Below are 14953 nucleotides of genomic sequence, written 5' to 3' on the forward strand. Positions count from 1 at the left end.
GTCCGACTCCACCCATCAGCTTTGACCCATGACATACGCCCCAATTTTCAATTTTCCACAGTTATCCAGTTAGTTTCATTTTATTTTTGGCATGAGATATTATTCTGTCATGTTTATTTTTGTCTGTGTTTGTTGGTGTGTGTATGTAGTGATATCATTGTCATTTTGTATACACCGGTGTCCTGGGTCGAAGCAGACGGGTGGAACTGGATACTTCTGTAATGCTGAAAATCAAGTCAAATTTACAAATATGAGCATTGTCCAGTTGAACAATGACGTATAATATTGTCACGACAGAGGTAACATATGAGGATGTAGAACTTCCATGACGTACTATTATACTATCAGAGTTCACTCAATCACTACCAGCCATGGGCTGAAGTAATATCCGATGCCTCCCAACGCAATACTGGCCCACTGGAATAATGGAGCCTCACCCCAAGTCACCATCACAATCACCGATGATGGCCATCCAGAGTAGTGTAGAACAGCGATTCATCGATGAAGACAAAGTGACACAAATCATCAGCAGTTCATGATGTGGAATGATACAGAATGTTGCAGGGAGTTCATCACTTGTTCTTGGATGGCAGGTCCAGACATGAGGGGGGTTATGATGTGCTTACATGCACAATACAGCTATCCTCCTTTTTAGTGGTAAGACATGGTTGACCAGGACCATGAAAACGAGGCCCATGTAGTCAAGTTACTGGGACACTCTCTCTCCAAATGTAAATCTGGACAATGCACCATTCAACCAACCAGCCAAATGGAGACACACAATGAGGCTCCTTTCAAACTGTTGCCACATGCTGATAATGCTGCCTCAATCGCGTATGTGGCATATCTCTGTTGTTGACTGTGATCACTAAACATACAATGTTGTTCACGCCATCTACATACCCTACCAAGCCTGGTAACAACTCAACATTTATATCTATAATCTGCAAACCACCATGAGGTCCATGGCAGATGGTACATCTCAGTGCACCAGTTATTAGGCTTTCTTCCTGTTCCACTCACATATGGAGTGTGGGAAGAATGATTGTTTGAATGCCTGTGTGTATCCAGTAATTATTCTAATCTTAAATGGCTCTGAGCACTATGGGACTTAACATCTTAGGTCGTCAGTCCCCTAGAACTTAGAACTACTTAAACCTAACTAACCTAAGCACATCACACACATCCATGCCCGAGGCAGGATTCGAACCTGCGACCGTAGCAGTCACGCGGTTCCGGACTGAAGCGCCTAGAACCGCACGGCCACCGCAGCCGGCTATTCTAATCTTATCCCCATGATCCCTGTGTGACTGACACATAGGGAGTTGTAGTATATCCTTAGAGCAATCACTTAAAGCTGGTTCTTGAAACTTTGTAAACAGACTTTCTGGGGATAGTTTATGTCTGTCTTCAAGAGTCTGCCATTTCCTTCAGTATCTCTGCAACTCTCTCCCATGGATTAAACAAATCTGTGACCATTTGTGCTGTCCTTTTGTGCTTGCATTCAATATCCCCCGTTAGCCTTGTGTGGTATGGGTCCCACACTCTTGAGCAGTATTCTAGGATGTGTCACATGAGTTATTTGTAAGCAATGTCTTTTGTAGACTGATTGCACTTCCTCAGTATTCTACCAATAAACAGATGTCTACCACCTACTTTAGCCATGACTGAACCTGTGTGATAATTCCATTTCAAATCCCTAAAGAGCATTACACCCAGGTATTTGTATGACTTAGCCAATTCCAAAATTGACACATTGATATTACAGTCTCATGATACTAAGTACATTTTTTTTCATTTTGTGAAGTGAGCAATTTTATATTTATGAACATTTGGAGCAAGTTGCCAATCTCTGCACCATGTTGAAATCTTATCAAGATCCGACTGGCTATTTATGCAGCTTCTCTCAGATACTATTTCATTATAGATAACTGCATCATCCACAAAAAGCCTGGTTTTAGAATTAATATTGTCTATAAGGTCATTAATATACAACATGAACAGTGAAGATCCCAACACACTCCTCTGGGGCACACCCGAAGTTACCCGTGCATCTGACAGTGACTCTCCATCCTCCCTACCAAAAAGTCTTCAATCCAGTCACAAATTTCACTTGATACCTCCTATGCACTCTGGTGGAAAATCTACTCATTTACATACCCACCAAAGATACATGTGTGTTCAAAGTTACATTGACATCCTACTATGTCTTCTGGTGCTTCAATTTCATTTTCAGACAGTGTACATATAAAAATAACTGTCCAACAGATACGGTTAATTTCTTTGGTCATAAGTAGTTTCATGGTTGTTGACATATTATCAGGCACTCATGATCACTGAAGCTTGACAAGCTGTTGTTGTTACTACCCAGAATAAACTGTTTCAATAACAACCTGACATACTCAACTCACAAGGTCAAATGACTCACTAACAACTTCCAAACATAAACATTACAAGTAAGAGAGCACCACCAAATACAACAATGCCTTATACTGACTCAACTGGACTCAAAAACACACACACTATGACGTAATGCCACAACATTTCAGGTAAAGCAGACGGATGGGATTGCCTACTTTGGTTGAATCGACCTATGAATTCTGGAAATATGAACAATGTTTGTGTCCATGGACCATGAGAGTGGTTGAGGAGTATCTTCTCATGACTGTGCCGTAGACTTTGTTTGTGTGTGTGTGTGTTTGTGTGTGTGTGTGTGTGTGTAGACGCTTGAAGACATGTGTCAACATTTCCGCAAAACCCTTCTTACAAAGTTTCAAGAACCAGGATTAAGTGGCGAATTTGCGAACGAATCTAATTAGCGCGAAGACGAAATTAGACTAACTGCAACAGATACAGAGGAACCGATCTCGAGCGAATGCATCGGGATGAAACCTTACTATATATCTGTTGATCCACTGCGGACATGGGACAGCGGGTGGTCAAATATTTAACAATGAAATTCGTCAAATAGCTTTGCAGTTGAAACGTTATTTTATTTTCGCTAACAGTTTCGGCTATTCATTACGCAATCTTCAGGCCCCATATGCATCTGTCAAAAACAATCGATTTTGGCATAGGCCTACTGGGACAATATGTTTCTGGATGCTGGGAAAAAGTATCTCAAGTGCTTCCTTCGAAGACTTCTGGACATCCAGAAATATATGACCCTAGCATTACTACCGCAATGAGCTGCCCAAACTGGTGGCGAAAATAAAAAAAAAGTCTCAATTGCAATGCTGTTTGCAGCGATTTGCATCTCATTTTATATATTTTGATTTGCACAGTATGCATTGTGGAAAATAAATTATATAACAATTATATTACAACAGACTTTCGAACTTACATTAACGTAGAAGTCACGTAACTGCGAGATGCTAAGTTTTTAATGTAACTATTTATCGGCGGAGTTTGTAGGATTCTGGGATATTCTTGCAATGCTCGGGCTCGTAAGCAACGATCAGTTGCGCGACTTGCTATTAATCGTCGCCAAAGCGTCACTCGAAACATCATAACCGAACTGAAAGATGAATTCAAAGGAAAGCAGCTGACTTTTGCTTCTTTTTTTATCACTAATTAACAACTACGCATGACTGTATGTCTGCATCACGTCAGTGTTTACTGTTTACTTCGATGCCGGCGACATCAACGAAGCACGCCTTGCAAGCAACGCCACCCGTTTGAGGCCTAGTATCTCTGAAGCAATTCTACATTTCAATTGTTATCACCAAAATAATGTGTTTTTAAAGTTTATTATAAATTATCATTGTTTTTTCTTAATTTTTAATCCACTTCAGTAGAATTTGCTTAGTTCTACGTTCTTTTTGCTCCTAACTGTGTAATCAAAGATGCTATGAGTAGTAGTAGATTGTATGTTTTTATAAAGTGCGCGCGTTTTATGATTGTTCACTATTTCCGCAGAATTTAAATTGTATTGCGATGGATGAAAGTAAAATGGTAAATACTGGTGACAAGAGACCTGAGTGTGTGAAAACACAGTTATTTCGAAGAACCATGGAAAGCATTTTTAAAGGAATTTGCAAGGACATCGAGTAAGCCAACTCAATGCATATTTCAAACAGAGCTCAAGCTTCAACACCTGTTTCATGTTAACTTAGCCCAAAATGTTGTACGAATAATATTCGCACCTGTTGCTGCCAGTTTCTGTCATTGCCTCAAACTAGAACTCATTCCTGCCTCCATATGGCTTGTCTGTTTTGTTATTTACCATTGCTAGCTATGTCCACCAGTCTTGTTTTCCCAACGGATATGTTATTTTCGATATTAAGTACCTATCGTGAATGCTTTGCATTCAGTCAGTTTCGCGTAGTTAGTAATCCACTGACTAGTTTCTTAGATGAACCAGTTGATGTATATCTTAATAGTTATCAAATAACGAGAGTCGTAAGTAAAGTCCGGTTACAAGGCAAATGTTTTGTCATTCAGTGCCAATATTGTCATAGATCTCCTTAGAGACTTTCTGCCTAAAGGCCACGTATTCAGCGCACTTTTGTGATCAAAATATGTAACTTTTTTCTGTTCGATGGCACTTAGCTCTAGTAGCCCAAGATTATTACGTTCACGGCAGTGTATTTTAAGGCCTACATTTACATGTTTGGGACATCGTTAATGGAAAATATGTTTTATACATTTGTACTTATGCCACATTTGTGAGAACCATTTCGCATAGAATGTGTGTTCATTTCCTTACACACCGATAGCGTAGTAATTCATTCGGCTTCACTACCTGTGATTATTTCCGTTGTTGGTATCGAAATGCAGTGTAGACATTTTAGCTCAAGCCGCCCCCCCCCCCCCCTCCATCCCCATGCGTCCCCCCCCCCCCCCCCCCAGTTCGTGATTTGATTGATTCATTCATTCATCCCGTGTATCACTTACGGTTATACGATGGGTATGGGATAAGACAATTGTAATATACAATAAAAGTTATCATAACCCCAATTTACAGGTTAAACAAAAATTACAATTAATAAAGAATAACAGAATGTGTAAACACACTGAGTTATCTGAAATTTCAACACAAATGTCTTTAATAGTTACAATTGAAATTGGACGTGGACTAACAGAAATTGATTTAAAGACTTAGAATTTTGTTTCTAGAGATTCGTTAACAAAACATAAGCAATGGTATAATAATAGTTATTTTAATTAAACTGTCATTTGTATTGTTGATCGATTTATCTGAGGCCCACTGGATGATAATTACATATGTACATTTTATACTATTTTACACAACTTTTATTGCAGTTATACCAGTATTGAAACTTGGTAGAAAGGAAACCGCACTAGATACAGGTAGGCCTACAGAACAAGCATTTTAACAGGGACTCGATGCAAACTCCTGGAATACGTGGCCAATTCATCTACATATACATAGATACTCTGCAAGCCGCCCTAAGATACATGGTGGAGGATACTCTGTACCACTACTTGTCTCTTCCTCTCCTGTTCTGCTCACAAATTGAGCGAGGGAAAAATTACTGTCTGTACGCCTCCATATGAGCCCTAATTTCTCGTATCTTACCTTCGTGGCGTGATCTATGTTGGTAGCAGCAGAATCGTTTGGCAGTTGGCTTCAAATGCTGGTTCTCTAGGAGTTCCTGGAGCATCTCCATAACACATACATGTTGTTCAAACCGACCAGTACCAAATCTAGCAGTCCACCTCTGAATTGCTTCAATGTCTTTCTTCAATCCGACCTGGCGTGGATCCCAAACACTCGAGCAGTAGGCCTACTCAAGAATAGGTCACACTAGTGTCCTTTATGCTCTCTCCTTTGCAGGTGAACCACTCTTTCCTAAAATTCTCCCAATAAACTGAAGTTGATCAGTTCCCATCCCTACCACAGTTTTCACATTCTTGGTCCACCTCCTATCACTTTGCAACGTTACACCCATATATTTAAACGACTTGACTGTGTCAAAGTAAATGCTGGTTATACTGTATGTGAACATTACAGGTTTTTCCTTCCTATTCATCTGCATTAGCTTACCGTTTTCCACATTTCGGGCTATCTGCCATTCATCACACCACCTGGAAATTTTGTCTAAGTCATCTTGTAGCATCCTACAATCACTCAATTTCAACACCTTATCATATGCCACAGCATCATCAGCAAACAACCACAGACTGCTGCCCAACCTATCCGCCAAATCATTTATGTATATAGAGAACAACAGCAGTCCTATCTCACTTCCCTAGGGCACTGCTGATAATTCCCTTGTCTCTGATGAACACTCACCGCCGAGGACAGCACACTGAGTTCTGTTATTTAAGAAGTCTTTGAGACGTTCACATAGCTGTGAGCTTATTCTATATGCTCGTACTTTCATTAACTGCCTGCAGTGGGGGACTGTGTCAAATGCTTTCCAGAAATCTAGAAATGTGGAATCTGCCTGTTGCCCTTCATCCACAGTTCTCATTATATCAGGTGGAGAAATGTAGGGTCCTCCTGAATAGGTCAGGCGTGCACTACACGCAGGAAGTGGCTACAAGGGTAGCGGAGTACGTGTGATGTGCACATGTGGGTTTTTTAGGTTAGAGAATTCCCTCACTAGGCCTGACAAGACGCCTCCTGAGACGCGGCAATGTAGGAGTAGGCAAAATGCGACAGGGAATAACATTGATGTGCTAATAGTAAACTGCAGGAGCGTCTATAGAAAGGTCCGAGAACTGCTCTCATTAATAAACGGCCACAATGCCCACACAGTACTAGGGACAGAAAGTTGGCTGAAACCAGATGTAAACAGTAATGAAATTCTAAACTCGGATTGGAATGTATACCGCAGAGACAGGCTGGACAGTGAAGGAGGAGGCGTGTTTATAGCGATAAGAAGTGCAATAGTATCGAAGGAAATTGACGGATATCAGAACTGTGAAATAATTTGGGTGAAGGTCACGGTTAAAGCAGGCTCAGACATGGTAATTGGATGTCTCTATAGGCCCCCTGGCTCAGCAGCTGTTGTGGCTGGAAATAATAATTTGGAAAATATTTCGAGTAGATTTCCCCACCATGTTATAGTTCTGGGTGGAGATTTTAATTTGCCAGATATAGACTGGGAGACTCAAATGTTCATAACGGGTGGCAGGGACAAAGAATCCACTGACATTTTTTTAAGTGCTTTATCTGAAAACTACCTTGAGCAGTTAAACAGAGAACCAACTCATGGTGATAACATATTAGGCCTTCTGGTGACAAACAGACCCGAACTATTTGAAACAGTTAACGCAGAATGAGGAATCGGCGATCATAAAGCGGTTACTGCATCGATGATTTCAGCCATAAGTAGAAATATTAAAAACGGTAGGAAGATTTTTCTGTTTAGCAAAAGTGACAAGAAGCAGATTTCAGAATACCTGACGGCTCAACACAAAAGTTTTGTCTCAAGTACAGATAGTTTTGAGGATCAGTGGCCAAAGTTCAAAACCATCGTACAATATGCGTTAGATGAGTATGCGCCAAGCAAGATCGTAAGAGATGGAAAAGACCCACTGTGGTACAACAGCCGAGTTAAAAAACTGCTGCGGAAACAAAGGGAACTGGGCCATTCCGTGCCAAGTGGTCTAATATCGAGAAATGTTCCCACATGACCATCATGGATTTTGATGAAATTTTGTATGAACATTCACACATGTTCTCAATGAACAACACTGGTAAAGTTTCAGTTTCAGAAATTCAGTACTTTCCGAGATAGTCACTTGTTTAAGACCATAGCACAGCTTTCTATAGTGTGTCCTTGAATTTTCAGCAACTTGAGATGAGATATCTCTGTAAGTATTTGCATGAAAGAAACAAATCTTGGCCATCTTATACAACTTTTAGAACTCTGTAAGTAAAATATTAAAAAAACGATTTCTGAGCAATTTTCATATAGATAATTTGAAGCAAAGTTGGGCGAAAAAATAGCTATTTAAAAAAAATGCGAACTTTAGTTTTTTATATCTCCAAAAGTAATTGTGGGATGTACATGAAACTTTGCACACCGTAACTCACCAACACAAGGTCTTAGAATATAAAATTTCATTCTCCTATCGCTTTCCATTATTTCACAAATCTAGGGTGAAGTTGACGATTTTTCAAAAAGTGCTAAAAATGGATATTTTTAGTCAAATTTTTCAAAAAAGTGTGAGCCTTGTTTGAACAATCAGTATTTCAGTGGTGTGTTTGGAGCATAGTTAGTGGGTTCTCTTGACTGAGTGTGGCTTGTTAAGTGATTCGTAAGACCATCAAAGTTTGTAATCAAATTTACAAAAAATTGTTTTGATTGTGTCTTTTATAGCATATATCTCGTATTAGATTTTTTCATTGGTGTTATACATTCGTATAATTTCATTCAGTAGCAGTTTGTCTGAAATTTAAGCAGATTATAATTTGCACTTAGAGGCCAAATACATTATTTAGTTACTGATTAGAGATGGATGCAGAAGGGAACAGCATACCTTCCTGCTCAATTGGTTAAGGAGATGGTGGAACAAAGTGTCATGTCACTTTCTTTGCCAAAAAAGCTGCTTTAAAATGGTTTGCGGATTTTAGTTATGAGGAAAAAGAGTTGTTGGTCCGACGTTCTGAAGCAAAGCTGGACAATATCTCTCAAGTTTGCCTACACCATGAATCCTTGTTATTGACACAATATGAGAGGTTACAAAAAAAATGCTTCAATCCCTTTGGGAAAGTGAATCATAATGTTAAGGCAGGAATTCGCACTCTTGATACTGAAACAGCTAATAAGGCTTCTGATATGTTGAAGAAGCAGTTTGTTAATAACATAAAGCCAGGTCAGAAAATTTGTCCGGCTTGCATGACTACCTTAAATAAACACTTGGACGAAGCTTTATCAGCCTCACCGTCACATTCTGATGAGGACTTTAAACCAAAAGAAGAATTAAATAGTAGCTTATTGTCTATCGGTATTTCACCACTGAAGAGAACAGTAAGCTACAGAGATAAGCCCCAATATGTGAAGAAGAAAATTCAAAAGGCTCAAAATGTGATTAAAAGCAGAATTGTAAATGCAATGGGAGTAAATCGACAAATTGAAGATGCTAGTGAAATTAAGGAATGTGGAAACTGTGCCGACTATGCACATTTGCTGACTGAACTGAAAGCCAAGATGCAGAATGCAATTCATAAAGAACAGATGCAAATTTTAACCTTGGCATCTGTACATTGGACAGTCAGACAAACAGCAGCTCAGTTCGTCGTGTCCAAAAGAATGGTGAAGAAGCTTAAGGCAGAGAAGGGCATTCTGGCACTTCCCGAAAATAGGCAAAGCAGGAAATTACCAGCAGAAGTTGCTAGTAGAGTGCGAAATTTTTTTGAAGATGATGAGTATAGTAGGGTGTGCCCTGGAAAAAAAGATAGTATTTCAGTTAGACAGAAAGACATACCTGGAGAAAAGATTGTTACTTTGCAGTTTACGGGAAATGTATGTTATCTATAAGAATATAAATGGTCCAGAAATAGGGTTCTCAAAGTTTTGTTAACTTAGACCCAAATGGTGTGTAACAGTAGGATCAGCTGGAATCCATGCAGTTCACGTCTGTGCAATTCACCAAAATGTTAAGCTTATGCTTAGCGGAGCTGGTATACGTGAAAGTTATAAGGAGATTCTCAGCAAGGCAGTTTGCAGTTTGAACTCTAAACAGTGCATGTTACATCGCTGTGAAAGGTGTCCTGGGCCCGAAGCCATAGCATCTGAAATTGTCAGCTATTTCCTAGATCATGAGCCACAGGAAGTTATTGTGTTTAAGCAATGGATACATACGGATCGGGCCCCACTGGACACGAAGCAAATGGTAGTGGATGAATTTATTGGAGATGTAAAAAATAAAATATGGAGTCTGTCATGCCATCATTACATTGCCAAGCATCAAAGCTTGCATCTTAAAGGCCTTAAATGTCATCTGAAATACGAAGAGCTTGTTGTCCTAATGGATTTTGCAGAAAATTATTCTTTTATCATTCAGGATGCTGTGCAAGGCTTCCACTGGGACAATAGTCAAGCAACAATTCATCCATTTGTTATCTACTTTTGTCAAAATGAGAAAGTAGAATCTTTAAATTTTTGCATTATCAGTGATTGTTTGCGGCATGACACTATTACAGTTCACGTTTTTGTCAAGGAGCTCATCAAATATATAAAAGCACGGTTCGCGCAGATATCCCACATTTATTATTTCAGTGATGGCTCCAGTGCTCAATATAAAAATTTCAAGAATTTCCTACATTTGTGCTATCATAAGAGTGATTTTGGAATGACAGCCGAATGGAATTTTTTAGCTACTGGTCACGGGAAATCACCTTGTGATGGGATTGGAGGTACAACAAAGCGGTCAGCAGCAAGAGCAAGCTTGCAACAGCCACTTAAAGGACAAATTCTTACTCCCCTAGATCTGTTTCACTTCTGCTCTGAAAACATTAATGGAATTAAATTTGTTTTCGTCAGTAAAGATGAAATTGAAAAAAAATATTGTGTCACAGGAAGAGAGGTTTAAACTTGGACAAACTGTAGCAGGCACTAGAGAAAATCATCACTTTTTACCTATTGATGAAACAGCAACTCAGGTCAGCAGAGTTTCAAATGATGAACATCTTTTCTAGCTAAAATGGGTCACATTAATGAAGGAGGCATATTAATGTCTGCTCTCCAACCAGGACAATATGTTGCATGCATCTATGAAAACGGGTGGTGGATTGGGAATATCTGTGAGACCTCCACAGAGCAAATGGATGCATTAATAAACTTTATGCACCCACATGGCAGCAAATTCATTTTATTGGCCACCAAGAAGTGACAAGTGCTGGGTTCCAGAACACCACATTATTGCAGTTATTCCAGCTCCATCAGTAAATTCGTCTGGCTGGCAATACACCATTCCTCTTGATATTCATCAGAAAATTAATGTAGCATATCAAAAATTGAAATAGGTTAGAGGAATTAATCTAAGGAACCCAAGAGTGCCTTCTAATTTTACACAGGGCACTTAAATAATTTTACTATCAGGCTTGGGAACCTGTGTAAAGAAACCCTTATCAGGCTTGGAATCCTGTGGTAAAGAAACCCACCTGTGGCTGTTGTTGCTAAGCTATCGGGCATGGCCCCTATGGCAATGGGAATGCTGGTTTTCTCAGGTGAAATGAAACTAGAAGTGGTTAAGCCACCATGGACCATAGCAACTCATTTATACACTTCTTTTCCACCAGTAAGCTGGTGTTGTTCATTAAACAGGCAACTAATAATTAGATGATTATTGCAAATAAATTTTACCATTTACATTCATTCTTAATAATAATTGTGTGTGTGTGTGTGTGTGTGTGTGAGAGAGAGAGAGAGAGAGAGAGAGAGAGAGAGAGAGGAGGGGAGGGGGTGACAATTAAGAAATAACTTTGTTTCTATTTTTATTCTTTTGCTATTCGGACTTAAGCTAGGTCCTATTCATCAGGACTTCTAATTTCACTTATCCCAGACATTAATAAACATGTATAAGGCAAAATAAAAGATTTCAGGTATAATTTGAGTGCCAGAAAAATGTGTTCAAACTTCCAGTGTGCCTCTTTGATGATGCTCCTTTTTAGGGCCTTATATGCTTGCATTGCAAAGCCAAATCCACTTTTCTAGATAGTTTAGAATATGCTCTTTCTAATGACCATAGTTTAGAAGAGTTTGGAGAAAACTTTTTTGAAAAATTTGACTAAAAATACCCATTTTTAGCACTATTTGAAAAATCATCAACTTCACCCTAGATTTGTGAAATAATGGAAAGCAATAGGAGAATGAAATTTTATATTCTAAGACCTTGTGTTGGTGAGTTATGGTGTGCAAAGTTTCATGTACATCCCACAATTACTTTTGGAGATATAAAAGACTAAATTCGCATTTTTTTTTTTTTAACAGCTATTTTTTTGCCCAACTTTGCTTCAAATTATCTATATGAAAATTGCTCAGAAATCCTTTCTTAATATTTTACTTTAAAGAGCTCTAAAAGTTGTATAAGATGGCCAAGATTTGTTTCTTTCATGCAAATACTTACAGAGATATCTCATCTCAAAGTTGCTGAAAATTCAAGGACGCACTATAGAAAGCTGCGCTATGGTCTTAAACAAGTGACTGTATCTCCAAAAGTATTGAATTTCTGAAACTGAAACTTGACCAGTGTTCATTGAGAAGATGTGTGAATGTTCATACAAAATTTCATCAAAATCCATGAGGGTCATGTGGGACCCTCTAGACCACTTGGCGTGGAATGACCCAACTTCACAGTAAACGTAAACATAGCCAAAGCCTTGCAGACAAACAAAAATTATGCGAAGTGAAATATAGTGTGAGGAGGGCTATGCGAGAGGCGTTCAATGAATTCGAAAGTAAAGTTCTATGTACTGACTTGGCAGAAAATCCTAAGAATTTTTGGTGTTATGTGAAAGCTGTAGGTGGATCAAAACAAAATGTCCAGACACTCTGTGACCAAAATGGTACCGAAACAGAGGATGACAGACTAAAGACCGATATACTAAATGTCTTTTTCCAAAGCTGTTTCACAGAGGAAGACTGCACTGTAGTTCCTTCTCTAGATTGTCGCACAGATGACAAAATGGTAGATATCGAAATAGACGACAGAGGGATAGAGAAACAATTAAAATCGCTCGAAAAAGGAAAGGCCGCTGGACCTGATGGGATACCAGTTCGAGAGTACACGAAGGAACTTGCCCCTCTTCTTGCAGCGGTGTACCGTAGGTCTCTAGAAGAGCATAGCGTTACAAAGGATTGGAAAAGGGCACAGGTCATCCCCGCTTTCAAGAAGGGACGTCGAACAGATGTGCAGAACTGTAGACCTGTATCTCTTTAACATCAATCAGTTGTAGAATTTTGGAACACGTATTATGTTAGAGTATAATGACTTTTCTGGAGACTAGAAATCTACTCTGTAGGAATCAGCATGTGTTTCAAAAAAGACGATCGTGTGAAACCGAGCTCGCACTATTCGTCCACGAGACTCAGAGGGCCATAGACACGGGTTCCCAGGTAGATGCCGTGTTTCTGACTTCCGCAAGGCGTTAGATACAGTTCCCCACAGTCGTTTAATGAACAAAGTAAGAGCATATGGACTATCAGACCAATTGTGTGATTGGATTGAAGAGTTCCTAGATAACAGAATGCAGCATGTCATTCTTAATGGAGAGAAGTCTTCCGAAGTAAGAGTGATTTCAGGTGTGCCACAGGGGAGTGTCGTAGGACCGTTGCTATTTACAATATACATAAATGACCTTGTGGATGACATCGGAAGTTCACTGAGGTTTTTTGCGGATGATGCTGTGGTATATCGAGAGGTTGTAACAATGGAAAATTGTACTGAAATGCAGGAGGATCTGCAGTGAATTGACGCATGGTGCAGGGAATGGCAATTGAATCTCAATTGGGACAAGTGTAATGTGCTGCAAATACATAGGAAGAAAACTCCCTTATCATTTAGCTACAATATAGCAGGTCAGCAACTGGAAGCAGTTAATTCCATAAATTATCTGGGAGGACGCATTAAGAGTGATTTAAAATGGAATGATCATATAAAGTTGATTGTCGGTAAAGCAGATACCTGACTGAGATTCATTGGAAGAATCCTATGGAAATGCAATCCGAAAACAAAGGAAGTAGATTACAGTATGTTGATAGAAGCGATAGAGAAGATCCAACGGAGAGCAGCGTGCTTCATTACAGGATCATTTAGTAATCGCGAAAGCATTACGGAGGTGATAGATAAACTCCAGTGGAAGACTCTGCAGGAGAGATGCTCAGTAGCTTGGTACGGGCTTTTGTTAAAGTTTCGAGAACATACCTTCACCAAGGAGTCAAGCAGTATCTTGCTCTCTCCTACATATATCTCGTGAAGAGGCCATGAGGATAAAATCAGAGCGATTAGAGCCCACACAGAGGCATGCCAACAATCCTTCTTTCCACGAACAATACGAGACTGGAATAGAAGGGAGATCCAATAGAGGTAGCTTGCGGAGTATGGATGTAGATGTAGATGTAGAAATGGCAAGCTGAGTTTTACATGAGCAATGATTTCTAAAACCATGCTGATTTGTGGACATAAACTTCCTTGCCTCAAGAAAATTTATTATATTCAAACTGAGAACGTGTTCAAGGATTCTGCAGAAAATAGAAGTTAGGGATATTGGTCTGTAATTTTGTGTGTCCATTCTTTTACCTCCCTTATATACTAGAGTCACCCGTGCTTTTTCCAGTCGCTTGGGACTTTGTGGTGGGTGAGAGATTCACGATAAATGCAAGATAGATAAGCAGCTAATGACGTAGTGTAGTGTTTGTAAAATTGAACTGTGATTCCATCCAGACCTGGTGATTTATTTGTTTTCAAATCTCTATGTTGTTTCTCTATGCAAGGTATGCTTATTTCTATATTGTCCATATGGGAGTTTGTCCAACAGTCAAATGATGGTATGTTTGTTTCTCCTGCATGAACGATTTTTTGAACATGAAATTTAAAACTTTGGCCTTCATTTTGCTATCTTCAGCTGCGTACCAGACTGGTCAACAAAGGACTGAATGGAAGCCTTAGACTCGCTGAGCAATTTTACATACGACAAGAATTTTCTCAGGTTCTTTGCCAGATCTTTTCCTAAGGTGTGACTGTGGTAGTTGTTGTATGCTTTGCACATATATCTTTTCACAGACACACAAATCTCTACAAACCTTCTCTCGTCGTCAATAGTGCATCCCCTTTTGAACCTAAAGTGCAACAGACTCTGCTTCCTCAGCATCTTATGAATTTCATTATTAAACCCCATCTTTTATCCACTTACCAGGCACGTAACTCTCCAGGCCACGATTTACAGTCTGCTTAAACTGTGTCCATAATTCCTTTACATCCATCTTACTGGTACTAAGTGATGCCAGTTCACTGTCTGAGTAAGATGTTAATA

General features: G+C 39.3%; 2 protein-coding genes across 3 annotated transcripts in view; one reads left to right on the forward strand and one right to left on the reverse strand.

Moving 5' to 3' along the window:
- Positions 1 to 3665, reverse strand: part of LOC126483781 (leucine-rich PPR motif-containing protein, mitochondrial-like) — a 167410-nt gene extending 163745 nt beyond the window's left edge. Inside the window, exon 1 of one of the 2 annotated variants that reach the window (XM_050106938.1) lies at positions 3344 to 3665. In XM_050106938.1, the coding sequence (XP_049962895.1) occupies positions 3344 to 3510 (167 nt within the window). In that variant the 5' untranslated portion in view covers positions 3511 to 3665. The remainder of the gene's footprint in view (positions 1 to 3343) is intronic. The other variant, XM_050106939.1, reaches the window with a different exon arrangement.
- Positions 3666 to 3843: 178 nt separating this feature from the next.
- LOC126483782 (uncharacterized) overlaps positions 3844 to 14953 on the forward strand; it is a 61181-nt gene continuing 50071 nt past the window's right edge. Inside the window, exon 1 of the mRNA XM_050106940.1 lies at positions 3844 to 4049. Within this exon, the coding sequence (XP_049962897.1) occupies positions 3937 to 4049 (113 nt within the window). The 5' untranslated portion in view covers positions 3844 to 3936. The remainder of the gene's footprint in view (positions 4050 to 14953) is intronic.

Source organism: Schistocerca serialis, chromosome 6 (genome assembly GCF_023864345.2).
Source record: "Schistocerca serialis cubense isolate TAMUIC-IGC-003099 chromosome 6, iqSchSeri2.2, whole genome shotgun sequence".
Taxonomy (NCBI): Eukaryota; Metazoa; Arthropoda; class Insecta; order Orthoptera; family Acrididae; genus Schistocerca; species Schistocerca serialis.